This window comes from Halichoeres trimaculatus, unplaced genomic scaffold (assembly GCF_033239565.1).
Source record: "Halichoeres trimaculatus isolate MK-OKI-2021-1 unplaced genomic scaffold, fHalTri1.1 fHalTri1_scaffold_3, whole genome shotgun sequence".
In the NCBI taxonomy this organism is placed as follows: Eukaryota; Metazoa; Chordata; class Actinopteri; order Labriformes; family Labridae; genus Halichoeres; species Halichoeres trimaculatus.
Window position 1 is genome coordinate 1,124,009 of NW_027437181.1, and position 27,558 is coordinate 1,151,566.

A 27,558-nucleotide genomic window follows, 5' to 3' on the forward strand; every position below is an offset into this window, starting at 1 on the left:
TATTTTTTAACGAAACTGATCTAAAAAGGCACAGACATTCAACTTCTACACTCCCTTATTTTCTTATTCTGCATTTGTAAGTGTAGTTTTTTTCTCATGTCATATTTACGTAAGAATGTGCTTTATTTTTGTAACCACTTTGCATTAGCACACACCTTTTCCTGGAAATGCGATACAGGTAGATGTAAAGGAAAATAAATACGATTGGTTAAGCTTTGGGATCTGTTCGTCTTTGTTTTACTTGCTGCTAACCCTGAACACTTTCTCTTCCTCAGGATCATTTTGAAAAGTTTCCTGACTTTAAGCTCCTAACCTGAACTTCCTGTTTGATGTTTAAGCTCCAAACCTTTTTAGTGTTTATGTCTCTTCTTGGTCATCCTGCAAACAGAGAGTAAGAGTTAAGGGTTTGATTTCCTGTTCATGCTCATGACTGCTGATGTGCTCATCCTGTATCTGAGTCAAACATCAGCTCATAGATTTTCTGACTAATGTTTTAATTGGTGATAGAGGAAGAAGAGTATTCTTTATTGATCCCCCTTGGTGAGGAGGGAAACCTTGTATTGGATATTTTAGATAAATACAGTGTAATGGTTGAGGTGTCAGTTGTAGCTTTGTATTTCAAATGGATGTCATCTTGTCTTGGAGGACAGGTCATCAGGTGTTGTCTCACCTTGACCTCAGGACTCTTCAGTTGGCAGGTTGGCACTGGGGGCCAGATCACTGCTCCTCTCCCTGAGCCAACAGGGGACTCTCCCAGTCTTTGGACAGTGATCCTCCTCTTTTGTCCTCTTACAGATCCTCAAAGTCCCACGTTCTCCATCCAGCTACTGATGTCCTGCTGCCTTTCCCTACAGTATTAATAAGATTATAAAATGGCATCAAGGAAGCAGTGTGGGTTTATCTTTTACCCTTTTATAGTCATCATAAAATAACCTCCTGTTGTATCATAAAACCACAGCACTGGAGCAAGCAACAACAAATCACTAATTAAAGCAATGTAGATACAAGGAGTTTTATAAGAGTCAGGCATTTTTAAAGCTTCTTTGAGAAACATTTCTTTGAGGTACCTCTTATTTATTTGCTGAATTTGTTACAACAATAACAAAAAGTCTTCTCCTGCTTCATCTGCAACATCCATCAGAAATCTGAAGATGTAAAAAAAAAAAAGGAAAAAGGAAAAAACTAAATAAAAATGTTTTGTTAGCAGGTGAGTAATTCTATAATGAGGGAAACACTTCAGGTGTATAAAAAGGCAGACAAGTTTATTTATATATCACATTTCAGCAAGGCAATTCAAAGTGCTTTACAGACAGAGCAAATTAAAAGAAAAGAATTATAATTCAATTAAAAATCAGATTGAAATTAATAAGATATAGTAAATTAAGATAAGAGTCGCAGTGCAGAAAAAAATGAAAAAAAAGCTGTGCTTCTTTGCTTCATATTCTATTTATTTGCTAAATATATATCTGGAATTTACTAAATTCATGAATTAGGAAGCTTAAGCTGTAATGAATTCTTAAATATTTAAGTGATAGAATTTTTTTTTTTTTAAAGTTGGTGCATTATTTTGTCAACTGTGTAATGGGCAAAAGTTGTGACTATTTTGGTGACTGAATTTAGAGTTATTCAAAAATTCTGTGTCAGACTATGCTGATATTGATGAGGAGGAGCTGAAACATGACACACTTTCTTCAAGGTTCACACCAAAAAGGATGGACCCTCAGCTGATTGGGGTCATGTGACTTTGGAGCAAACCATTGATGATATATAGGGTCTTTTTAATGGGTAACACAGTTTATGCTGATTTCTCAGATACACACAAAGTGAATTGCTTTATCTAAATTCATAATTTAAATATTTTTTTCAACACATTTTTTTATGATTTAATGTTTTTTTTAAGAAGTTTTTACTCACTGCAAAATTAAAATGTGTTTTGCAGCTAGACAAAGTTACATTCATTTTTCCGAAACAAAGAAAAATAGTAAGACAAGTATAACGTTTTCAGACCATTGTAATAAAATGTGGCAGTAATAATATAAAAAACTTTTTGAAAGTACTTTTAAAGAAAAATAAAATGAAATAAATAAATGAAAAACAACTTTTGTATCAAAAATTAGAATTTCCGTTTTTTTACATTTACCATGATTTAATTATTAAAAAAAATAATAAACACAAATATGTATTGTGTTGTTAATTTTGATAAGCAAACTTAACATTACAGAAAATGCGACAGCACAAAAAAATCACCTAGGTTACATCTGGTCTCAAAAAGGTGTCAGGTTTAGCTCCACACAGAGGCTGAAAAGACCTTAAAATATTTATATTTCTTCAGAAAGGCATTACATTACATTAACTATTATCAAATTAATAACAATAACACTTGGCTTTTTTATTTTATTTTAAGTTATGTATATTTTAACTTGATTTCAAGTATTTTTATTCTTAATTCTGAAAAATGTATTTCTTATTTTATATCATGATATACTTAATTTTATTCCTTTTACCTACCCTCCAGTGTTTTCTCATTTTTAAACCTTTAAGACAGCGTTTCCTCAGTATGTACCGGGTACAGCAGTGTGCTTTATTATTGTCTTTTATCTATGTTGCTTCTTATTAACACTGTGTGGGTGGGTTCCGGGGCTGGGTGGAGTGGGTTTGGGGTATAATTCCTTTATTTAATTCATGTGTGTGTTTGTAAAGCACTTTGTGCTACATCTTATTTGTATGAAAAGTGCAGTATAAATAAATTTTGATTGATTGATTGATGTCCTTCATTGAAGAGTATTATGGTTGGCGTGATCAGATTATTTTTACTAATCCAGTTGGGAAAATCCTCTGCTTCAGTTTTAATTCTTAATTTGAGGATGTTCATCATTAAGATCAATGTTGGAAATGAAGTGTTAGTTAATTAGCCCGTGTCAGTGTGACCCGGAAACGTGTGTCCTGAAGCGGGCGGTGCCGTGTTTGTACTTCCGGTGTGTTGGAGCGTTTCACAAGCAGCAGCGAAGAATGGAGAGAGACGATCCTCCGCTGTTAGCCTGAAAACCCCTCAGTAACAACAAGTAACAGCCCCAAACCTCCACACAAGCTCCGGGGAGACGTCTTCATCCGTGCCGAGAGAGCTGCTCCTCCACCAGCTGGATTTACTCCCCCTGAAGGTGAGTCTGTGGCTTTGTTTGTGTCGACAGCGACATTTGATGGAAGGCTTTTTGGTCGTTAGCTCATATTTTTGTTGCTAACGGAGCTAATTTCCAGCTGTCACCTAGCCATCAGGAGGTGTTAGCCAGCCGAGCCGTTAACACCAATAAGCCTGCTTTTTTTATCTGCTTTATCTGTTCTCAAAGGCAAAAATATAAAATATGAATTTAATATTTCCTAATTATGTATTTTCTAACCCATACCCTCTGTATTAAAATGATGTTTGGCTAACGCTAGCTTTGTATGATGGGAAGCAGGAAGGCTAACTTGGCTAACGGTTACTAATCGATGTGTCCATCACTAATAACAGGGTGTCCGCGGGGTCTTCAAAAGAATTAAAGTTGATAAATCAATTTTGGGAAAATTAAGGGCCTTAAAGGGCATTAAAAACGCTTAATTGTGGTTTTATGAGGTATTAAGTTTCATAGGTATTCAAGCTTTGACCCAAAAAATATCTATGAATATTTATTTTCCTTCTTGCAACTGTTAAAGTTAAAGTTTTAAAATAGAATAGAATAGAAAAGAATAGAGTTACTTTATTGATCCCAAACTGGAAAATTGTTGTGTTAACAGCAGAAATCGATGGAGTTAGCAGAAAAATACAAAAATAAAAAAGAATAGAGTAAAAAAATACATAAAGACTCTAGTTACAATAAAATACAACAATAAGGATCGTGAGCGGTATAAACACCAGCTATAAATAATGTCATTTCTAGTTTCATAAAGAGAAATTAAATATAACATTAAAGCAAATCACACACTCTCCGGCACATGTCTTAAATTTTAAAAAATGATTAAATAATTTCTCATTTTCTTCAGCAAGTTGGTCTTGAATAACTGCTGTTTGTTGTTGTGGGAGTGTGGATAAACCTGCCTTTAGTTTCATTTGTTCTTTCAAGCTTTATTCCTCCTTAGCTTACAGCATATCTGTAAAAATGTTAACTACAACTTTTAAAAAGTGGATGCCAACAACAACTGAAAGTTGCGATAAAGCATAATAATTTATTATTTGTATAGCACTTTTAAAAACATAGTTTACAAAGTGCTTTGACACAAAATAATAAAACACAAACAAACAATGAGCACAATAAAGGAAAAAACAAAAAGCACAGCTTAAATCGAGACTAACAGAGAGACAATGTAAAAAGACATGAGGTGAAAAGGTCCTTTCCATAATTTATGGTACTTTATAGTAGGGCTGCAGCTATCAAATATTTTAGTATTCGAGTATTCTACTGAAAATCCCATTGATTAATCGAGTAAACGGATAAAATAAATTTTTGTTTAGTTAAAGAGCTGTTATTTTTCAAATAAATTTTTTTCTCTTTAAGAAATAGAATTTTCTGATACAGCATGTCAGTAAGAGCACTTGCTTTGGTAGCTCCAACATTTGTAAACACACTTTGACACATTTTTTTTGCCTTGTACATCTCATCGAATGTTGCGGACCCAAATATCACCCGTTTCGTGGAATGACCCATTAGTCTCCAAACTCCAGAAAAGAAGCTAGATTTGATGCTAGTTGCTATTTTGACAAAGAGGTGGCTTGAGGGGTCTGAAAACTCTCTTAATATGGCCTCAGCTCTATTTGAAATACCACTCTCTGATCTTTTTTAAAATTAAACGATTCCTCGAGGCGGAGAAAATTACTTGAGTATTTTTTGTAATGGAGTACCTCGAATGAATCGAGGAATCGTTTCAGCTCTAATCTGTACTTCAGTTTTTGAATCAAACATGTAAACTCAGAGGAGCTTGAGTAGATGCTGCCATGTGACATTTTTACAGAATGACTGTATCATGTTATCTTGTTATCATGGGCAGAGTATCAGCTATCATTTCCAGCATTATCACGGCTAACCCTCTGATTCCCACATTTATTAACCATCTGATGTATGGGGATGACTAAATCATCATGTCACTTTGTTTGCTGACTAACAGCAACTTCTCAGAATCTGCTCCAGTTATGGTTCGCACTACAACACCAGCTTTAATCCTCTTAAAGAGTGTCCTCTTGAATTTTAAAACCAAAAAGGATCAGACGCAACATTTTCCTCCTTATTTTTCCAACGATTAACTGAATTAACCTGAAAATGTCTGGGATGAAATATCAGGAATTACTCATGTGTTGATAATGATGTGGGAGAGTGCTGCAAAGTTATTTTAAATGCTGGGACTCAAATTAAAACAGTGTTTTAGTGCATCGTTTGCTCCACTGGAGGCTTTCTCTGTCAAAATTTAATTTGCACGTTTAGATTAAAAACACATTTTCTTCACTTTCTTTTTGTAAGAACATTAAGCTTATGCTCATTTCTCATAGTAATGTGTGACTTAATTCAGTGGTGGTCCCAGGACTGAGCTTTAAGCAGGGTGGGCTTCAAGGAAAAGAGACTGTGAACAACTAACTCCACTTCACGCTGCTCACTTTTGGCATTTTAAGAAAAAAGTTGAAAGGAAAAAGTTTCAGGTGGCGTTTTATGGTGCGTTTAAAATACTACACAAGTTGTGAGGATGGATGAGAGCAATTGTCCAAATATCGTTCCCACGTTAAGTAGGGCTGGGTGTTGCTAAGAACCTCACAATTCGATTTGATTTTGAATCTTTAGGTTGGGATTCGATTCGATATCGATTCGATATCAATTCAATATTGATTCGATTTCGATTCCATATCAAATCGATTCAATTTAGATTCAATACTGTTTTAAATGCTTTGATTATCAATTTTCATGCCCTATTTGGACATATGTGGTATGTCACCTCACGTTTTGTAGCAGTAAAGCAACCCAAACGTCAGACTTTAAAGCCAAAGGATCAGGCTTTGTGCTGTTGCTGCTGCTTTGTTTTTGTTTTTTTTTGTTGCTTGGTCTCTGGTGGCCTTCGTCCACACAACGGGAATAACACGCACAGTCCCCCTCACTGTCCAGGAGATGAATCGATTCAGAGGATTTGCTGAATCGATAGTGAATTGGGCAAAGAAATATTTCGATGCATCAATATTTTTACCCGCCTCTAACGTCAAGTCCTGCACTGATGATTTTTCTGTAAACATTTTTGTGTAGATTAAATCATTAAAAATGCAAAATGATGGTGCTTACTCCGCCCAAACTAAATCATCGAAGCTGTTTCTTTTATTCTGAGTGATGTTGTAAGAAAGTTCCCGCACACCGACCAACTTCCAGAAAGAAGAACATTGTTATGACGTTTCGGTTGTTGACCTTTTTCAAGCAAATGTTTGTGCTGGCAAAAGAAGCCGTCTAAAATTGGCTGTGTGGCTCCAACCAATCACGTCTCTGCATGTATAAAGTTTAAGGACCTTTCACACCTGAGCTGTTTGGTTCGGACTAAACCAAAAAAAGTCCATGGTGCAGACCTTTTGGGCTGGTCTGAATACAAACCAGAACCGTGGTGCGGTTCACTTTATGTGTGAAAGTGACCGCACTGTGGTTCGAACCAATTCTGAAACCACACACCTTTTTGAACGTAACGGGCTTCCGTAGCCACAGGCATTATGGGACATTTTGTTTGGTTAGCATCACAGTCTGTGGTTAGCATTACGTCGCCAAACATGAGTCGGGGTACAACGTGGGGCACTGAGGAGACACAATGTCTCCTCTATATTTGGGCAAACGCCAACATAAAAAGTATGCTACAAAAAAACACATTAAAAAAATTACAAGCACAACGAGTGCAGCACACCGGAGCTCTATGATTGTTTACTTCCGTATTTCACCGCGTTACCCGCCCCAGACAGTTTTGTCCAATGATTGAACGATCTTTGCACACACGTGGATTTGTTGTCAAATCCTGGGACTCTTGTGAAAATTGCAATGTGAAAAGGAACTGCACCAAACCAAAAAAGATACATTTTATTTTGGTCCGGACCAAAGAAAGCAAACTATGGACTTTCCTGGTTTGAATACGCCCTAAAAGTTAAAATGAAATTAGGACAGTGTCAATTCACTGATAAATTAAAAAACATTTAAATGGAGGACAAAACGGTGAAAAAATGCAGGAACTGGGTACATTAGGTCCTCATGAGGGTAAAAACTAATGACTTCACTCAGAAGGAGATTTGATATTTACAATTTCATAATAGGAAAAAAATAACAGACAGAAAGAGGAACTAACAATCATACCTGAAAGAATCTGAAAAAAAAAACTGAAAAAATCTGATATTGGAAAAAAATGTGGGTGAGGTTTGGGAGGTGCAGTCATGAGGAAATAATGCCAAGTTAAACTGTAACTGTTACTGTAATAAAGAATGCAAATACTCTCTGCGTACAGTCAAATATCCACAGACGTGTTACACCCAAATGTGAATGGTCAAACCCAGCTGCAACGCTGAATTGTTGGGGAATCAATAGTGTGTATATATGGGTAGTTTTCAGTTACCCTCCATCTGATAAAAACGATTGATTAACCCAAATCCACTAAACAGCTCAGCTGCATGCTTTAAAGGAGCAGTCCCAGTTTTCTGGAGCTGACACTTTATAGAAATATAAGTTACCAGCTGGACGTTTGCTCCAGTGAGAGCTGGAGCCTCTGGGAGCTGCTGCTGACGAGGGAGGGCGAGGAAAAGTGGCTGTGCTGCATTTATTCACAGACTGTGTGAGTCGACCAAGAAGGATAAATCAGCCACCAGTTACTTTGATAATTGATCCGTGTATCAGTGTTTTTTTTACTCTTTTTTTTTTAACGGCAGTAAACTACAGAAGCGTATTGCACTCACTTGAAGAAAAAAAAAAACTCAGGTTTTTCAGAGTAATTTATTCTTCGGTTTGTTTTTTTGTGGTAATTAATTTTGTTTTTCTGATTAATATTTTTTTATTGGTTTGTTTTTTGTTATAATTATTATATTGGTTTGTTTTTTTGTTATTATTTCTGTTTTTATGAGTAATTTTTTTTCTGTTTTCAGATTACTTTTTTCCTGTTTTTCGTAGTAATTTTTTCCTGAAGTATCGAGCTACTTCGAAATCCAACCTGCAGACGGCTTCCGTGGATGTGTGGTGGCTCCTGTGTCCCGCACGGATCAGAGATCCTGTTCCGCACATTTATGCCTTATCCTTAACTTTCTACCGGTCCGTACCGGGTCAGTAAAGGTCAGGTATTAGCCACACACAGGGTATGATACCCTTGTTATGGTTTCGAATTAACTACTTTTTGCTAAAGGTAACTCAGGGTTAGGATTAGGGAGCCACCACACATCCACGAGAGTCGTCTGCAGGTTGGAGGTTCTCACGGGATTTCTAAGTAGCTCGATACTTCAGGAAAAAAAATTACTCCTAAAAACAGGAAGAAAAAATTACCACAAAAAAACAGGAAAAAAGTAATCTGAAAACAGAAAAAAAATTACTCATAAAAACAAATAATTATAACAAAAAACACACCAATAAAAAAATATTAAACAAAAAAACAAAATTAATTACCACAAAAAATTGCTTATAAAAAAGAAATAATTGTAACAAAAAATAAACCAATAAAAAGATATTAATCAGAAAAACAAAATTAATTACCACAAAAAAATTACTCATAAAAAACAGAAATAATTATAACAAAAAACAAACTTATAGAAAAATAATCAAAAAAACAAAATTAATTACCACAAAAAAATACTTATAAAAAAGAAATAATTATAACAAAAAATAAACCAATAAAAAATATTAATCAGAAAAACAAAATTAATTACCACAAAAAACAAACTGAAGAATAAATTACTCTGAAAAACCTGAGTTGGTTTTTTTTCAAGTGAATGCAATATGCTTCTGTAGTACACAGATTATAACTGACCAATAAAACTTCTAGGGATGTTGTTTTTTTCTGACGCACTTTACTTCGTCAGCGTCTGTCCTTTCTCTAAATTCCTGGTGAATTATAACACTCACTGCCTGGTAGAGCTAATATCTTTGCTAAACGAGTGGTGATTATGCTCTAATATTAAGATTTGAGATGAAACCAGTGGGTGGACCAGTGAGATCGTTGTCACGCGTGTGGGTGCACGCAGCAGCCATGTAATGCACGCGTTGTTGTTGTTGTGCTCGGTGAATTGATGGAGGAGGGAAATGATTGCTAATCTGAATCCCTCCAGTCATATTTCATAAGCAGCGGCTTTAAGGAGCGAGGCAGCTGTTAGCTGGCACTGCCTCAGTAGGTGTCTGCTCCGCTGGCAGCCCCCCTCTCAGGCTGATCTTTCTGCTGAAGGTTAATCACTCCACTCACTGCCTTTATGTCGCTGCAAAAACCAAAAGATGTCGACAAATTAGTCCCTTTACATGGATGCTAATCAGCTTGAAGCATCTCGTTTTTGTCAGGGATTTTGATGGGAAATTTGAGGCATGTAATCAGCCTTTAGTTTTGACGATGCAGCTGTAGAAAAAACACTAACAACTATATTTTGATTTCAAAAACAGTAATTAACCAATTACCTCCTGTACCCTGAGCTATGGGAGCGTTCAGTTTGATATCAGCAGCATCAAAGAAAGCTCTTTGCCACTTTCCGTCCGCCTAGCTGCCGCGGTCCAGCCTGTGATTGGACTGTAAACAGGTGTGTTTGTGTTTGATATGCTCTCCACACTGCGCTGTGTTTTATAGCTGCCCTGTTAGCACCTGCTGTAATATGAAACACTCGAGGCCCATGCAGAATAAGCAGAGTGCAGGAGTGTAAAGCAGAGGGATTACCACAGGGTAGAGACACGGCTTTGCTGTCTTCTGGATTCCTCCAGAAAGCAAATTGAGTGAAAATGTAATGTTTATTTGATAAGACAAAAAGATGTGATGGTTTATTGAGCTGGATTTGATTTATTTAGTATTTATCTGTCAGCTGTTGAGAGGACAGGCTGCTCTGTTAAATACTTATTTTGCTTTTCAATCATCCGTGTGTTTTCTGGTATGAAATGCCCAAAGATTTGAGTTCTTAACATATTACAGGCAACAGCACAACTTTATGAGAATAATTTCTGTTTATTATCTTTCTAATATTCAGCGCTGGTCCTCCTTTCTCTTCCTGCTCTGCTCTCATCCACTAAAGCAAGGGTCTTCAACCTGTGGCTCTGGAGCCTCATGCGGCCCTTTGACTCCTTTGCGGTGGCTCCTTGTAGCTTTAAAAATATTATTAAAATAAAGGGCTTTAAATATTTTAATGATAACAACACAGACACTAAGTAAAATCATAATATAAAATTTGTACTAAAATGCATCACCTCTTGAAACAAAACTTTAATCTTTGTGATTTTTTTATTTTTTTTGGAATTTTTTTTCATTTCAATTTTTGATATTTTTGCAAATTAAGAAATTTTTTAAAAGATTTTAAGATTTTTAAAGATTTTGCAAATTTTTGATTTTTTTAATATAAATCCCTCTTTTTTTTTTGCAATTCTAGAAAGTTTTTACAGTTTTTGGAAACCAAACAAAATTTTGAAATTGCATTATTTAGGTTTTTTTTTATTTTTTGCAAATTTATGACATTTCATCAATTTCTTTGAAATTTTACACATTTTTAAAATTCATTTTTTATTTTGCAAATTTTTGATGTTTTTGTGAAAAATGTGAAATAAATGATGAGGGACATTTCTAGGGAGTGTAGTCTGACAGAGAAATGTTGAGTAACTCTAAATCCAGTATAATACAGATTTATGTTGGGAAAATGGTCACAACTTTTGTCCATAACATGGCCGACAAAATAATGGAACATTTTTTATTACTTATTTAAATATTTCAGAATTTATTGAGAATTTTCCCCTGATTAGATTAAATAGAATAGAATAGAACTTTATTGTCATTGTAACAAGTACAACAAAATTGAAGTCACGGCAGCAATCAAGAAAACCAAAGTAAGAAAGTGTACAGAAAGTGCGAAAAGCGTGTTAGCTCTGTTAGCCATGTCTGTGAATAGCATGATGCTACTCTGCCCTCTGGTATTCCCTCTGTTGCTGGGTTAGCACAGCTAGCTCGTCCATCTTATTGGAGATAGATCTTACGTTCCCAATAACGATGGATGGAAGGACAGGTCCATGTCGTCACTTCTTAGCTCACACCTGAGAACCAGCATGTCGTCCTCACCTCCTTCTTCTCACCTTGTGGGAAGACATCCGGCCTAGCACCAGTTAGCATTGACATGCTACAGACTGCTAACAGCTGATTTCACATGTAAACAATGCAGCCATGGTTACATGTAGGATCTCCAGACAAACACAGGAGAAAAAGTAGTAAAAATATCACTGAAGACTCATAGAAACTTGATTTCTCCTCCTTAGAATTTAGAGCAGGATAACGTCCACAGAGCTCCAGAGGCCGTGTATCCTCAAACACATCCTCATTTATCAGCAGACATGGCACCTTCACAGGGATAAAGGCCGGGGATTCCCCACATTTCAGCAACACTGAGAAAGCTCTTTGTGTAAACCACAAGATGTTCCTCGTCAGCAGCGTGCTGGACTTATCTCTGCTCTTTAAATAAACTGGTTAATTTAAACTGTTTACGCCGTGTGATGAGCTTTCATTCACAGGATCAGATGCAGTATTTACATCACTACAGTAGTTTCTGTCCTGGAGGAAAACTACAGCATCAGGTCAACATTAACAGAAACAATAGTTCCCATGATTTGACTTTTTACATAAATAAAGCTGAAAAGAGTGTAATTTAGTGGAATGTTGTGTAACAGTGAGTGATTTATTTTACAAACATATTCAACTCAGGAGCTAACCATAAATCTTTGGAAAGTCTGTTTACTCCTCTTTTTAAATGGAGCCACATTTGTAGGAACATGCATTCAAAGCTCAGTCTGTGGGTTGTGCCATATCTTCTCTGTCGATGCCAAACAGCTCAGTCTGACAAACGAGACTTTCTAACTCAAGGCTGCAGATGTTTTGTACCCGTCACTAGGCGTAATTTTGCCGTCATGTTCTGTATAAATAGGATTCTTCCATATCCCACTTTGACTTTTCCTCCCTAATCCTCAGTTTGGACATGTCTGAACATGTTTCAGATACACGCTCACTTTGTTTCTCCTACAAGTTAAACCAGTGACAATGAAACAGGCAGAGAGGGTGTGTGTTTCGTTTTCAGTTCAGAGTCTAAAAATAAATAGTTAATAAAAGTTTTATGAAGCAGTTTAGCAGCTCAAACGCCTCTGTATTTAATGTGAGACATAATTTAATACACATTCGATCTCTTCAGACTCTGATTCTTTGGTCCAGCCGTGCAAACAGAGTCACTCGAGCAAAATGGCGTCCAGACATGCTACTGCTGTCTGAATGGGTCTGACTCTGCATTGTGTCATATTCGAGTTGAAAACGCACTTCTTCAGATTAGTTTCTCAGGCTTTTCTCCCCTAACTGACAGCAACAGCATCTGCAGACGTGGAGAAACAGCACTCACAGGGTTTCTCTCGCCTACACGCTATCACTGCCTCCTCCTGGAAATCCCCGAAAGAAGGAGAGAGGATGTGCAAAACGAGCCGGGCGTATAAATAAATAATTTGAACATACTGGGCTTTTTATGAGGACAATGATATCCATGCTTTAAATGAAAGAGTAACATGACACATGCTGGTGAAAAGCACAATGCCCTCTGTCATAGCTGACCAAACACAGGCTGTGATACATTTCTGCTTCAGTTTATAGACTCGTGCATAAAAAGAAATGAAAATCAGAAACCAGCTCTGTTTTTGAGAAAAAATGAGAGATACACAATGAGTAAAACTTGAAAAAACTCACTGGTTCAAAGTATAAAATAAGGATTTAGTTTTTTATTTATTCCAGGTTCTTTATTTTTTCTCTTCCTGTAAACATAAACTGTATACATTAGCACTTTCTCTATTCATAGTTTTAGGAATATTTCTGTTCAATAACAAATGAATTAAGCCCCATGGAGTGTGCTTATACCAATCATGATAAACATCATTAATTTACATAAAAGGAAGTGTAAGCAGCACAGCAAAGAACGCATGTTTGGATTAAATAAAATGTGTTTTCATATATTATTATAAATATTATAATTTATTTTGTTATTATTCTTTTTTATGTCATTTTTTTATTTTGTATTTTTTTTCTGTTTTAATTCTGGAGTATATATATATATATATATATACACACACACACATATATATATATATATATATATATATATATATAATCATTTATTAAACTTCTTTTTATTTTTGTGTTTTCATATTTTATTATCAAAATTAACTTTTTCATTATTATTTTTTTTTTTTTTTCTGTTTTAATTGTGATATATATATATAAATATATATATACGTACATACATGAAATATGTATTATCATATATTCATTTTTTTGTGTTTTCATATTTTATTTTCAATATTATCATAATTTTGTCATTATTATTTTTTATGTCTTTTTTTTCTGTTTTAATTGTGATATACACACATTGAAAAAAAAAAATAATAATAAAAAAATATATATATATATATATATATTTTTTTTTTTTAATATGTATTATTATTATTTTATTTTATTTTTTTCTCTGCTTTGACTGACCTTATTTTAAAATTTTGGAACGAAACGGAAATGAAAACAAATGAACAAAATTTAAAAATGACAATTTTTTAAAAAATCACTCCACCAAAGTTGTGAGAAGCTTAGATTAATAATTACATTAGCTACCAGAGAGACCATCCTAAGAAAAATCCCAGCAGACACAAAAGAAAGTAAAACGTAAAATAACAGATTAAGTAATTTCAAACATGCACAGGCACAAAGACTCAATCTGATCAGCGTTTGGTTGTTAACATCCTCATGCATCATCACTGAAATCTTAGAAACGTCCAGGAGCGACCAAAGTTCAAAGCTCTGCTGAGCAGCTGAGTTGTTTCCAACAGGACCAGGAAGTCATCAGAGTTATAAACACCTGCTGTGAATGTGTAGAAAGGGGTCCTCTGTGTTTATTATTGTGTTGATCATTCTCTTATTACCAAGGACTTTGTTTTCCAAGACGGTCACCACATCTTCAGTCAGGAGGAACACCTGGCTTAACAAATCACCACACCTTGTTACAGTGGCCTACAAAAGACTGTTTGCTCAGTGGAAACCGTTAGAGCTCTGCAGCCGGCTTTATAGCCATGTTGTTCTGCTCCTGCTTTATGTAATAGCAACAGTGCACAGTTGCCCTTGAGAGCAAACTAGCTGTCTTTGATGCGGAGATCTGTGCAGGCAATACTGAGCATGAGTCATCCGGAAGCCCACACACAAATACTTTCAGCAGCAGCCTTTCCATGCTCAGGAATTACAGCGCTGTCATGAAAACATTAGCAGCTGTTGTTGTTTTAATCACTCAAAGAAAGAGAGAAAGTTGTATCTGAAGGAAAAACAGATTTAAAACCAAAGCTCAGGTAGTATTTGCTCTGCAGCTTCACTGCGATGTATGGCTGAGGCTCAGTGACAGAACAGGAAGTCCGCACAGAGGCCTGCAGTTGATAAACATCATATGCCTCAGCGAGCGCTGAATCACACCAAACCGGCCTCACGCTGCATCATGGCGCGCGGAGGAGGAGGAGGTTTCACCAAAAAAATGAATTTTCTGAGATTTGACGTCCGTGGAGTTAAGCTATGGTGTCCTTGCGAGCAGACACAGCTTTATGTAATTGTTTACATAATATTCCCCGCTGACATCGTCTGCCGGCTGATCGCCGTGGGCGGCGCAGAGTCTTAGATGCCCTCGTGATCACAACAAACTATGACTTAAGATTTGTGCTGATGCTCAGACCGTTTGCTGTGTTTTCTCTGACCAGTGTGACTCGATGAGTATCTCTTAAGCCCTGCAGCGCTTTTACAGTAAGCTGCTCCTGTCCTCGCGTAGCATCGTCCTCTGAACCGGGGATTTGGAGCCTTGATGTGACCCATGGGCTTTAACAATGAGCTGAAACTAGAGTCTAACAGAAGAGGAGGAAGAAGTTGCAAATTTAACCACATGTTGATTTTTGAATAATTAATCAGCCTTATGCTTTCAATAAGACCACCTTGTGTTCATTTTGTGCATTTTTGGCCTGGTTTGCTCCATTTGATCCCCAAGCATAAAGAAATGGGCTTTTATTTACTTTTTTCAATGTGTGCTGCAACAGTGCTTTCATGAGGCCTTAGTTGGGATAGACTGATTATTGGGGCCGATATTTTGGAATTTGAAGCATATCGGCATCTCATGGTGACACACAGAGACAGTTTTTGAAAAACTTGACTTCCATTGATTTTATATGTTATTCAACAAAAAAAGGCACAAACTCAGAGGAAGAAGTGTCTGTTCTTGGTACAGCTGTTCAAAATGCGTTTTTTTCAGCATCGCGTCATTTGACGTAACAAAAACTCGTGTTCCTTCACTCCACTTTGAGCTAATGTGGATAACAGGTCGGCATGAGTGAGATCAGGCATTTCGGGTCATGTTTATTGTGTTTCTGCCAAAGTATTATTTGATTTGACCAAAGCTTAACAGAGCACTGAAGCCACTTTTTTGGACTTGGTGAGTTAGCTTCCATGCTCAGATTTGCGTAGCTAACAAGACAAGGACTAGGACTTTATTTCTGCATTGGTCACAGAAAACAAAGTCGTCCATGGTGCCCATTTCTCGACAAGAAGATTGATATGATGGAGTCTGTTTTATGAAGTCTATGGATGGAGTTCAGGATGGGATACCGGAGCCAGGCTCACGCGGCTACTTTCCCATCAGACAACTCCAGCTTTACAAGGAGCAGCTTCTAGCCCAGCTCCGAGTGACAGACGTAAACAAGGATTTATCAGAGATTCGACCCAAGATTCAACCCGACGGAAACGTGAGCTAAGCGTAGCTAAGTCTTGGTTTTCTGACTCTAGATCAGTGGCGCGTTGCTTTGAGATCAGCTCTTATACCTACTACTTATTCTTTAAGTTAGTGTATCTGATTTCAAACTTTAAATATGTTGATGTGAACACAGCATTAGGCTACATATCACTAGCTAACAGCGCTAACTCATCAGGACACCTGCTCCTTTCTCCTCTGGTTCTCCTCATACCACAGCTCCTCTGCTCTCCTACGGACGTTACTACTCCTCATCCTGCTCTGTTCCTGCTCTCCATCTTTCCTAACAGGCTCAGAAACCATCATATGGATAGGAACACAGATTTTCTTCCTCTTCATAAACAGGAGTGACAGTCTGATCCATGTTTATTCATGTTAAACACTGTGACGACTGTGGAGTTACCTTCAAATGCCGGTTTTTAACGCGGAAGTACAAAAACCTGTACTTAAACTAGGGCTGTCATTTTAACGCGTTAATTAGATTAATTAATAAACCGCAAATTAACGTATTATATAAAGTAACGCAGATTAATCTGGATCCCAAACCCGTGGGGGGTTCAAAATCTCACTTATTTTCAAATGCCTGGCATTTACAAACCGTTTGTCCTCTTCAGAAGATGTAAAAGAAAGTGGTGTTGTCGACAGATTCTCAAATGTTAACACGTCCTTTTTGAAAATCTGCAGAAAATCAACCGTTTGCTCAAGCTCAATTCTGTAAAAAACAGATAATTCTACACTCTTTACTGCATCGAACAAGCCCTGAATGGCTGATATTTGTCCTGTATTTAAATCTAAAGAATTCTTTGAAAATTTGCTTCCATCTTCCTGGTGTCATGTTTCAGCTTGGGGCTGCTCTGAGCATCTTGAACGATCTTTCTAGACCCAAATATTGTTTTCTATGACCATGTAGACACCAAAACTACTGAAAAAGAGTGGACTCTTTTCTTTCATGTCTCTCTTCCTGTTTTTAAATATCAAACTTTTTTTGATCACGTTCATCTCGGGTGCTCCATCCTTTGATCCTCTCCATGATCTCCGTTGTCTTTCCTCACAATGGCGCCGCTCTTTCTCTCTGAACTACTGCGACACATCCTGAGTTGGAGCACGAGCTGCCTGAACTTTTCTGACTTGCAGCGTCTCTCTGTGTCTCTGTCATCTCACATCTTGTCCGCGTATTCATGCTGATCTGTCATCCAAAGAGCGCACGGCTCTCACAGTAGAAAAAGATGTGGATTTACAAATCTTCTCTTTTTCACATATTCATTTGATTAGTTGTGAACTACAATTTTTCAATGTCCTAGAACTCAAATTCTTTATTTTGGGACCTTGAACAGATATTAGATTAAAATGTGATTAATTCGATTAATTAATTACAAATCCTGTAATTAATCAGATAAATTTTTTTTAATCGCCTGACAGCACTAACTAAAACGTCTTCAGGAGACCCTGTGGTTTATCAGTTCAGGAATTTCTGTCAGGATGTTGTTTTCAGGTTATTTTCCTATCAATTTCTTAACAGTTCTCTTTAATCTGCAATACGCCCTTTAAGAAAAGTGAAGTGTTTGAGTTTAAACTATCCCAAATTTTGATGCCAATATTTTCACTTTCACTGCAAATGAATATCAGCCCCAAATATCGGTTATTGGCTTCCTTGACTACTGACTATCGGTATCGGCCCTGATAAAACCATATCGGTCTGTCTCCAGGCTCTAATAATGTCTCTGTCTCAGGTATTTTCAGATCTTTTCGAGTGAAATAAGAATAAATGACATGAAGCAGAAAGTGTTTTTGTGTCGGTGAGAGATCCTGGTTCATGTTCAGCTCTTTGTTGGAAAAGAAGCTAGCTGAAAGGTCGGCTAACACTTTGTGCAGTCTGTTAGAAAGACACTGCTGTGTTTGATGTGCTGCTTACTGTGGAGATTAAGTGTTTCTCCTCTTTATCCTCTTGTTTCACAGGTCTCCCACCTTCACCTCCCTGTGACAGATGTTGGGATCAGCCTGGTGAGGAGCCGCTAAAGGTCACGGGTAGAGGACGTGGAGGTTAGCTGTGCCGGGTCGTGTCTCATGAGCCTGGCCGTGCCATCCAGGCACTCCCAGTGACCAGGGCTGTGGCTGCGGTGGGCCCGGCCCAGGAGGCCTTCCTGTTCATCAGTCTGGGCGCCCGCTGACCTCTGCTGCTCTCACCATGGATCAACAAAGAGACAAATATGGTGAGCGGCCCGCCAGGGCCACTAAAGTTTCCCAGGGAAGCCGCAGCGGACACTCGTCCAGGCCGTCCGGCTCCTCCAGCTCCTCGGGGGTTCTCATGGTGGGGCCAAACTTCCGCGTGGGGAAGAAGATCGGCTGTGGAAACTTTGGGGAGCTGAAGCTCGGTGCGTAAACCTAAATAATGTTTAAATGTTTTCTGACTAATTTTAAGGAGTCTAATTTATTCTGATCTCGTCTCGTTTCAGGTAAAAATCTCTACACCAACGAGTATGTAGCCATTAAACTGGTGAGTGCACGCTTTCATTTTGGCTTTGTTCGTCTCCTCCCCGAGGGAAGATGGTCAAATTAGGTCAAATTAATAATGAAGATAAAGAATAACAGACCACACTGATGTTTATAGAAATAAAAACTGCGCTGATGAGGTAAAGTTAGGTCCTGTCAGTGTTTTTATACCTGGCTGTTGTGGTGATGGGGGCAGATGTTGGGTCACAGCAGGCGTGTCCGTCCAGGAGCTGCTGGACCTGAAACCCTGACGGCTGACTCAGGGGTTTGTTAGTGTTCACTGAAGTGTTGTAAATAGAGAAGCCACATTAAAGGACTAATACACTGATTAAGCCAAATGGTATCCAGCCGCTCACACTGCTCCTGAACATCAGGGGGTGGAGACTTCTCTGTAGATCAACCCTTTAGGAAACTTTTTGACGGATTCACCCTTTAGTGAACCTGCTGGTGTTACATGCTGGAGATATAAATATCATCAAAATAAAAAGTTTAAGTTTAACTACGGGTCAATTTGACCCGCCAACACTAAAGACGTCAGCAGCTTTCTAACACAGTACAATGGTTAAGTACAATGCAGTGTGTTGTTTACCATAATGCAACTTCTGTATGTTATGTTGGCTCTTTTCTGCATCACAATCTGAAAACAAAATATTGGAAAAAAAGAGAAAACGCCAGCGTGCTGGATATTAATGTACATAATTGATATGTGATAAGACATTAGCAAACAACAAAAAAATTTGAATTGAGCAAATTAACCATTATATTTTATCAAATTCAGTTATTCTTTTAAAAACCTTTATTGTTTGCAAATTAATCAAATTAAGATACTTTTTGGATTTTTGCAAATTTTGAAAAATTTGCAAGATTTTTTGAAAAATGTAGTTTTAAGAAATTGCCAAAAAAATTAAATTTCCATTTTTGGAAATTAAGCAATATTAAAAAAAAAAATTCAAGTTTTTTTAATTTCCTGCTTAGTTTTAAAATTGCAATTTTTTTATTTTCACCTTTTTTCTATTTCTTTTTTCAAAACTTCTGGAAATTTCTGCAAACATTTAAAATAATTTAAGATATATATAGAATTTCACAAGCTAAAAAAACTTGTTTTGATAATTATTTACTATATTTTCACTATATTTTAACTTTATTTTAATTGTATTTTTTTTTTTATATTTTACACTTTGTTGTCTTTATTCTGAAGATAAAGTAGATCTTGTGGCTCTGGAAAAACTTAATGCGAGAGACAGCAAACAACAAAAAATGTTGAATTGAGCAATTTAAGCATTTTATTTTATCAGTTATTCTTTTAAAATCTTGTTTTTGTTTGCAGATGTATCAAATTAAAATACTTTTTGATTTTTTCCAGATTTTGCAAAATTTGCAAAAAAAATTTGCAGAATGTAATTTTAAGAAATTGCAAAAAAAAATGAAATTTCCATTTTTAGAAATTAAGCAAAATTTAGATTTTTTTTCAACTTTTTTAATTTCCTGCTAAGTTTTTATATTTCACTTTTTTTTTATTTTCACATTTTTTTTTTTTTATTTATTTTTTTAAACTTCTGGAAATTTAAAATAATTTATTAAGATACATATACGATTTCATAAGCTAAAAAAAATTCCTTTTTTAGATAATTATTCACTATATTTTGACTTGATTTTAACTTAATTTTAATCATATGTATTTTTTATTTTTTACACTTTGTAGTCTTTATTTTGAAGATTAAGTGGATCTTGTGGCTCTGGAATAACTTAAATCTGTGTGAGCTCAGGCAATATGGCTCCTATGAAAGTAAAGGTTGCAGACCCCTGGGCTGGAAGATGGAGGGAAGGTTTAGCACTTCTCCACATCACCAGATAGTCTTAAATTAGTTCATGCATGCTCCAGAATCCTGCAGGTATAAAGATACTAAATAAACATAACATAATATAACTCCAGACTTGCTAAAGTACAGCTCTTACTGTCAGTAAACTTCCTCGTGTGTGTAAAGTTTCTGAACATCGCGGGGTGGGGACTTCTCTGTAGATCAACCACTTTTAGACGGATTCACCTTTTAGTAAACCTGCTAGTGTTACATGCTGGAGGGTTTTTCCTGGTTCATCCTAAATCCTGTAATAACATCCCTCAGGTGGCTGCAGGTGTCGGCCCTTAAGTGCACGATGAGTCATCAAAAAACTGCCGGCACTTCACGGTCCACACGGCAAACGCAGAGGAGAGGTTTCAGCTCTGACAGGATCCACTTTGTGGGAGTTGTTTCTGACTGGTTTCTGTTTTGATGTGTTCCCTGTGCAGGAACCAGTGAAGTCAAGGGCACCACAGCTGCATTTAGAGTACCGGTTCTACAAAACCCTGGGAACTACAGGTAAGGCCACAGAGTTACTGTTGGTTGTTTGTCTGCCTCTGCCTGTGGGGGGTTAGTTTGTGGACCATGACTATGATCTGACTGTTTTGGAAGCATGATCAGCCCAGCAGATTGCATCATTTCCACAACAAGTGATTACTCCACTCAGGTTGTGTTAAGCTGGGTCAGCACCTTCATTTAATCTGCAGGACTTAGTGGGCAGGAGTCGAGGCGGCTCCGTGCACACAGAGGGTGTTACAGTGTGACCTCGCCTGGCACTAAACTTACCAGAGGTGCAGTTCAGTATGAAAGGTGTTGACATAAAGCTCCTTATACACACACACACACACACACACACACACACAGAACAGATGCAGCAGCTGACCTTTTCTCTGCTCGCCGTAAAGACTTCCTCCTGGTTATCTGGGCTGAACATGCAGGAAGTGTTGCAGGCTGTGTTGGAGGATGTAGTGTATGTTAGTGTATGTTCTGCTGTGTGTCTGCGAGCAGGAGGTGTCCTGCTCTCTATAGATTAACCAACATGTGTCCAGCGTCTCGTTCTGCTTCAGCTAACAATCTGAACACATGTCGTGAGTGGCTCTTAGTATAAAGGCGATCAGTGCTGTGACAAACTGTTTTTTCCTCTTGGATGCAAAGAGCTGTAAACACTATCTTATTATCACCTCAATCATTTGGCATGTCAGAAAGAATACGCTTAATTTAACATCTAATAATCAAACTGTGCGTTTATAAGGTTCCTGCAGGTCCTTAAAAAGTCTTGAAATGTCTTAAATTAAAATCCAGGAAATAAAGGTCCCAAATTGTCTTAAATTCACCGTAAATTTGCTGTAGGTATTAAATTCCCAGATGGTGCGTTTAATAGGTTAAAAACAAAAAACACAACTTGTTTTTGGTAGGTGTGCTCTAATTTTAATCTTCAAGGTTTGCATAATGTGCTTACTCATGATCTTTACTAAAGGAAATAAAAAAGTGATTTAAAACAGTTTTTTAAATTAAAAACAGGTGGTTTATTGCGAGATATAAAGGGTATAGAGCCAAAAAATATAACATTTAAAACAGTGTTTACATGGATATGAATACATAATAAGTTAGCTATGAGGTGAAAAACAAGCTAAGTTTAACCACGGGTCAAATTTGACCTGATAACACTGAAGACGTCAGCAGCTTTCTAACACAATACAAGGGTTAAGTGCAATGCAGTGTGTGTTTTACCATAATGCAACTTGTGTATGTTATGTTGGCTCTTTTCTGCTTCACAATCGAAAAAAAGAATAGTGGAAAAAAGAGAAACCGCCAACTGTGAGTTGTGATTGCGTTTACGGCGAATAAATTGACTTTTTTCATCGACAGAATGAAACTTTGGGTCTTAAATTAGATTTGTTTTGGTCTTAAAAATGTCTAAAAAAGCATTAAATTTGACTTTTTAAAAGGTGCAAGAATCCTGGTTTAGAAGGAGTGAGAGGAAAAAATGGTGTATTGTCGAATCAGGATTTTTTGATCAACAGTTTTTTGTTGTGATTTTTTTTTTTTTTGTTTGTTTTTTTCAAAATTTTTTTTTTTTTTATTTAAGTCCTTCATTTTAGTCTTTGTTTATAAGATGGGTTGGAAAAAAGTTGAGCCCCTGAAGTGTCTTATAAGACCCTAGGGGGAAGCGCGGTCTGGTGGAGCTTGTCAATCAAAATCCTGCTCGTTGACTACTGTGGGTGAGAGCGGAGTGCTCTTCTGATGAGAGCTCAGCATGGATATGAGGAGAAGATGTGACATGTCAGAGGCACAGCGAGACGCTGCAAGTCAGAAAAGTTAAGGCAGCTCGAAACAAGTGTGATTTAACAAAGTATGTTTTCTCTGTTTTTATATTAAAAACAGGAAAATCAGGAACAGAGACATAAAAGAAGAAAGTCTACTCTTCTTAGGGAGTTTTGATGTTTACAGAGTCAGAGAAAACAAGATTATTTGGGTCTTGAAAGAAGGGCTGCAACTAACGATTATTTTTAAAGTCGACTAATCTATCGATTATTTTTCGATTAGTCGATTAATCACGGTTGTTTTGTGTTTCAACCTAATTTGTCCTTTAAAATGTGCAGAATTCAACCTGTGTGTTTCATTTTCACTGCATTTACTCAGAGTTAGGTTCTCTCCTCTGATTGGTCAGCCCTGTGTCATGTTTTTTTGTTTGTTTGTCTTTATTTCATTCATGATGACGTAAAAATATAAGTACAGTACAAAAAAAACAAAAAAAAACAAACTCAAACTGAATGAAGCAGGTAATGAGGAAATGTAGTTGTTATTTACAGTGTTGGTTGCACCTGAGTGTTACAGGTGCAGTGCGAGCTTGAATGAGCTCCATCGGATAAATTTCCTCACTTTTAAAAAGTTAGGGGAGTTTTGACACTAGTTTGTGACTCAGAGCCTGAAAAAATGTCTAAAACAATACTACAATGCTTCGACTATTAAAATTTGTGTCATTGATTTATTTTTTATAATCGATGAGTCCATTACGTCGACCACTCGTTACAGTCCTACTTGAAAGATTGTTTCAGATGCTGACTCACATGTGAAGTGCATTTTACGGGGACAAGTATGTCTCCTGATGAAGTCTTTCGGCCTTATCACCATCGTCATTTAACTTTTTCACATAGTCTTGTGCTAAAAAAGCAAACTAAAACAAAAATTAAAACGATTATTAGTCAGGACCTAATTCCAGGAATTAAGCTGGGAACTAAAAGCCTCAGCTCGGTGCAGCGAGTTGCCTGGCAGGTCGAGCTCTGTAGGATTTTACAGCTCTGTTGTTGGAAAACTAGCAGCTCATTCTGACTGAAATCAGTGGAGATGAGAACGGACCCGATCCCACAGAGATGCTGTCAGAAAAGCCAAACCCAGGTTGATGGAGCTCCATTAGAATTCACAGCTTTCACATCACACATGGCCGTTTGCATCATCCCACTGTAAAAATACCCGTCTCTGACGCATGACTGGAAGCTATCTGAAGAGGCCTGACATGAGTGAGCAGTCACCTGGAGAGAGGCGTAAAGGCAGCAGTATGAGGCAGGTCTACACGTGGTCGTGATGTTGCATGTTGACGAGGACGGAGCCTGAGCACGGTTTAGTTTCACAATCAGACAGAAGTGTTGTAAAAACCTGTAGCGGTGAGAATTATTTCCTCTCATTGAACTGGATTGGCTGGAAAATGTAAAGGATGCATCTTATTCAGGAAGTAAGCAGCTCTGAGGGAAGCTGGCAGGGTTAGCATACAGAAACTATGAGCAAATAAAGACCTCACACACCTCTTTACAACCTGCAGGAAGACACTCTGCCTCTCTGCTTGTTGTCTGTGTGTGTGTGTGTGTGTATGGCTCAGCCCTGCCCTCAGTTGAACACACCCAGACCTGCCGGCAGCCTGTGCTGACCACTAAATCCATAACACAGACAGAGGCTGGAGCAAGGGTGTTCAACCTGCAGCTCTTTGACTCCTCTGCAGTGGCTCCTTGTAGCTTTAAAAAAATATCACTGAAATAATGAATAGTTATTTTTCTTCCAGAGGGTATTGATGGTTAAAGACTCTGACACTAAATAAAATCCTGCGTTAACATTTAGTTGAACTAAATCTTCATCCCATCTGTCAATAAAGCCTGCCACCGCTCTACTTTACCTCCTACAACATCAACAGCCCACCAACTTTCCATGCACCTGTGGCTAACCTCAAGTTTTACAGCCCTGGGAAGAGAACTACATCTACAAAAAGACTAATCTGGAAGAAAATACAGATTTTAATTCTGTGTGGATAGATTCATTTCACTGACAACCACAGACTGTATAAAACATGGACGTAGTCTCGCCGACGTCGCCCATCTGTCTCTCAAACAGAAAATGAAGCAGATCGGCTATCGCGGCCATATTGGTAGGGCTTCGTGTGTAGCCATAGGGCGCCGTTTGGTCATGTGACCCTGAGCTGTCTCTCTGATTGGGCGAGCTTGCAATCTTGATATCCTCTTAACGGCTAAGTTAGTAAAATTAGCGACTCAGACAGGAGATGTTTTTTAACCAGGCTGTAAATAGGTTAATTTCTGCTTTGAAAAAAGCTTTTTTTGGCTTGGTGTGATTGTGACTTCCTGTACTTCCTGACCCAGCCTCAAGTGGACACTGGAGGAACAGCAGATTTTAGAGCTTCAGCCTTGTCTCATACACTGCCAATGTGCCAGTTTGATAGACATGCTCGATATGTGGCAAGACATTAGCAAACAACAAAATATAATTAGTCATCAAATTCAAGTATCCTTGCCAAACATTTTTTTTTTTGCAAATTTGTTAAATTTCTATTTCTTTTTTGCAATTTTTTTGAAAAATTAAATACTTTCTGAATTTTTGCAATTTTTTTATTTCTATTTTTTTTGCGATTTTATAAAAAATTAAATACTTTCTGAGTTCTTGCAAATTTTTTAAAATTTCTCAAAATTCGCAAGATTTTTTTGAAGTGTAATTTTTTTTTTAAAAATGCAGAAAATTAGAAATATCAATTTGTTTTAAAATTTTTGAACAATGTCAAATTTATTTTTTTTGTTTTGCAGAGTTTTAACATTTCAAAATTCTGATTTTTTTTGCAAATTTCTGGAAATTTCTGCAAACAAATCTAAAATAATAAAGTGAAAAAATAGTCATGCAATGTCATTAATTTAAAAAAACTCCTAATTTGGATATTTTTTTACTATATTTTGTCTTTGTATAGATTTTTTCACACTTTTTAGTCTTTCCTGCTAAGTTTTAAAATTTCTGAATTTTTAATTTTGACATTTTTTTAGTAACTTTTTTTTTTTAAAACTTCTGGAAATTTCTGCAAACATTTAAAATAATTTATTAAGATATATATAGAATTTTATAAGCTAAAAAAAACTTCTTGTTTAGATAATTATTCACTACATTTTACTTGATTTTAACTTTATTTTAATCGTATGTATTTTTTATTTTTTACACTTTTTAGTCTTTATTTTGAAGATAAAGTGGATCTTGTGGCTCTGGAATAACTTAAATCTATGTCAGCTGAGGAAAAATGGCTCCTATGAAAGTAAAGGTTGCAGACCCCTGGGCTGGAAGATGGAGGGGAAGGGTTATTACTTCTCCACGTCACCAGATGGGCTTAAATTAGTTAATGCTCTAAATCCAGCAGGTATATAAACAAACATAGTTTCCATAACACTAGACCTGCTAAAGTACGGCTCTTACTGTCTGTAAACTTCCTCGTTGGCACATTGCTCATGATAAAAGTTCTTCTCCTTTGATATTGAACAGTGATATGACCAGTGTTCATCCTTTAGCAGATACGCTGCAGATGTTCAGAATGAAAGACAATACAACAGTCGCTTCTTAATTTCCCTTTCCTCCACTCTGCTCTCCTGAGGATCCCTCCGTTTGTCATAAAAGCCTGGTCAAGGTCTGCTGACGCATCCCTGTTACAGCGAGCACCGTCAGGCCTCTGTGAGGATGGGATGACTACAAAAGAAGAATATATTACACTGAACTTTTTCTGCGTTGGTCGGGAGGAAATGGGTGGAAACTGTGGAAACAATGGGACAATAGAAACGTCTTTTTTAATCGTTTTTGGTTGCTCTTCCAGTAAATTGGGTGAAATAAAATGTAAACTTTGTGCTTGTGGTTGAGCGTGGGAAATAAAGGCGTGGAGTCTGATGTTTGTTCTCGATGAGCTTTTTGGACGAGCTGCATATTCATATATGAAAACCACACTCGGAGTGTAATGGCTATTGTTTTGCAAAGGCAGGGGCTGGAAAAGGCCAACTGTGCGGAAACTCATTAAATATTTAGAGAGTGGGTCTGCCTCTCTGAGCGCTAACCTGCCTCCGTCCTCTCCTCCAGATGGGAGAACGTGACCTCCTTTCTTCCTGGCTGTGAGATACGCCACATTCCTCACAGCCAGTGTGCTCGCCACGGCGTCTGTGCAGCGGCGTCTTTATGAATTAATGTGGCTCGACTCAGACGCTCGATCAGGTGTCGTTTCTGGTGCAGAACCGAGTGTCTCAGGATGTTAATGAGGATGATTCAATGAGGCATCCAGCATCTCAGCATCTCCCTACACGTATATCTGAGAGTGTTTGTCAGGGCACTTAGGAGCTGCAGACTGTGAGGCATTATGTGAGGAAGATGAGACTGTTTTCAAATCAGGGTGGGTGGGCTCTGTTGGAGGTAAGAGCAAATCTTCATCATGAAACACAACACCAGCCCTGTAACCATCACAAACCTGAGGGAGTAAACATTTCCCACAGAGACGCAGCGCTTCAGATTTTACCAACATGTAGCAGAAAGGCCAGAGGTCCAACCTGGATATCTGTTTCTGCTTTAACAGAGACAGGGGAGACTGTTTTTCTCAGGGGTCTGAAGTGATTTTAGGACAGAAACACAGAAAAAACATGATGTCCTGATCAGCTGGTCTGAGCGTAGCTGTAACAGCTGTCTCAGCAAAGTTAGAATCAGACTGTGATGTGAAACTCCAGCCTCGGCTTTAACTTTGCTACATTAGCTAGCCAGATTACGGCAAAAGCAAACGCTTTACGGCAGCAGGTTCCACTCCAAGGTCACGTGGATGAGAAGTGAAAACAAACAACAAACAGAGCTGAGTCTGTTTCATTCCCTTCAGTAACCTCAGTGATTTAAGGAGATAAATCAAAGGATTGAAGGAAAGAGCAAAAAGGAAGAGAATTCAGGTTTTTCTGCCGTCTCCACGCT

General features: G+C 37.3%; 1 protein-coding gene across 4 annotated transcripts in view; it reads left to right on the forward strand.

Annotated features, from left to right (window-relative positions):
• Positions 1-2,960: 2,960 nt before the first annotated feature.
• The window catches only part of csnk1g1 (casein kinase 1, gamma 1), a 52,779-nt gene continuing 28,181 nt past the window's right edge, over positions 2,961-27,558 (forward strand). For 2 of the 4 annotated variants that reach the window (XM_074665870.1, XM_074665871.1), the window contains exons 1-4: positions 2,961-3,158; positions 17,936-18,351; positions 18,433-18,473; positions 20,757-20,826. In XM_074665870.1, the coding sequence (XP_074521971.1) occupies positions 18,165-18,351; positions 18,433-18,473; positions 20,757-20,826 (298 nt within the window). In that variant the 5' untranslated portion in view covers positions 2,961-3,158; positions 17,936-18,164. The remainder of the gene's footprint in view (positions 3,159-17,935; positions 18,352-18,432; positions 18,474-20,756; positions 20,827-27,558) is intronic. The other 2 variants (XM_074665872.1, XM_074665873.1) reach the window with 1 other exon arrangement.